The sequence below is a fragment of the Monoraphidium neglectum genome (genome assembly GCF_000611645.1).
Source record: "Monoraphidium neglectum strain SAG 48.87 unplaced genomic scaffold scaffold05968, whole genome shotgun sequence".
Taxonomy (NCBI): Eukaryota; Viridiplantae; Chlorophyta; class Chlorophyceae; order Sphaeropleales; family Selenastraceae; genus Monoraphidium; species Monoraphidium neglectum.
Window position 1 is genome coordinate 1,874 of NW_014007665.1, and position 683 is coordinate 2,556.

Here is a 683-nt window from a genome sequence, read left to right on the forward strand (position 1 = left end):
GCTCTGCAGCGCCGCCTGCTCCTCCCTGTCCGGCCCCGCCTCCCCCTCCTGAAAGTCCCGCTCCACCTGACCCTTCTTCCTTTTCTTCTTCTTGCGCGCCTTCTGGGGCGCTGCCTTGCCGCCTGCACAGCGGGGCGGCGGTCGGCGGCCCGCGGCTGATGCGGCAGAGGTGCAGCGCCGAAGCCGCGACGCGCGTGGGAAGGGAGTGCTGCCCCGTACACCGCTGGCGAGCAGCGCAGCCGCGCCTGCAACCGCGCTCCTGGCCTAGCACCCTCGCACCGGCGTCCCCCGGCTGCATCACCAGGAGCGCTCGCGAGCGTGGCAAAGCCGAAAAAAGCGCGACTAGCAAAACTGCAATCGGACGAAAACCCCCGATTGCGGGTTCCTACCATCCGTCGGGTCCGGCGGGGCGACCTCCCGCAGCCGCAGCACCAGCAGCGCCTCCACCACGCGCGCCGGCGCGGCGCACTTGCGGCGTTTGACCAGGTCCGCCACCAGCTGCAGCGCTTCCAGGCCGGGCGCCGTCGCGGCGTCGGGCGCGAGCAGCTCGCGCACCGCGCCGCAGGCGGCGGCGCCGACTTCGGGGTCTGGGGCCGCCATGCGGGGCACGAGGGCCTTTTGGGGGGTTTCGGAGGTTTTTTGGCGGGGACGAGTGGGGGTTGTCTGGGGTGTGTGTCGGGGGG

At 72.3% G+C, this 683-nt stretch overlaps 1 protein-coding gene across 1 annotated transcript in view; it reads right to left on the reverse strand.

The window, feature by feature from the left end:
• The window catches only part of MNEG_16087 (hypothetical protein), a gene marked incomplete at both ends in the record, with an annotated part of 2,039 nt that extends 1,439 nt beyond the window's left edge, over positions 1–600 (reverse strand). The window contains 2 exons of the mRNA XM_014035441.1: positions 67–122; positions 390–600. Coding sequence (XP_013890895.1) covers positions 67–122; positions 390–600 — 267 coding nt within the window. The remainder of the gene's footprint in view (positions 1–66; positions 123–389) is intronic.
• Between the last annotated feature and the right edge of the window lie 83 nt (positions 601–683).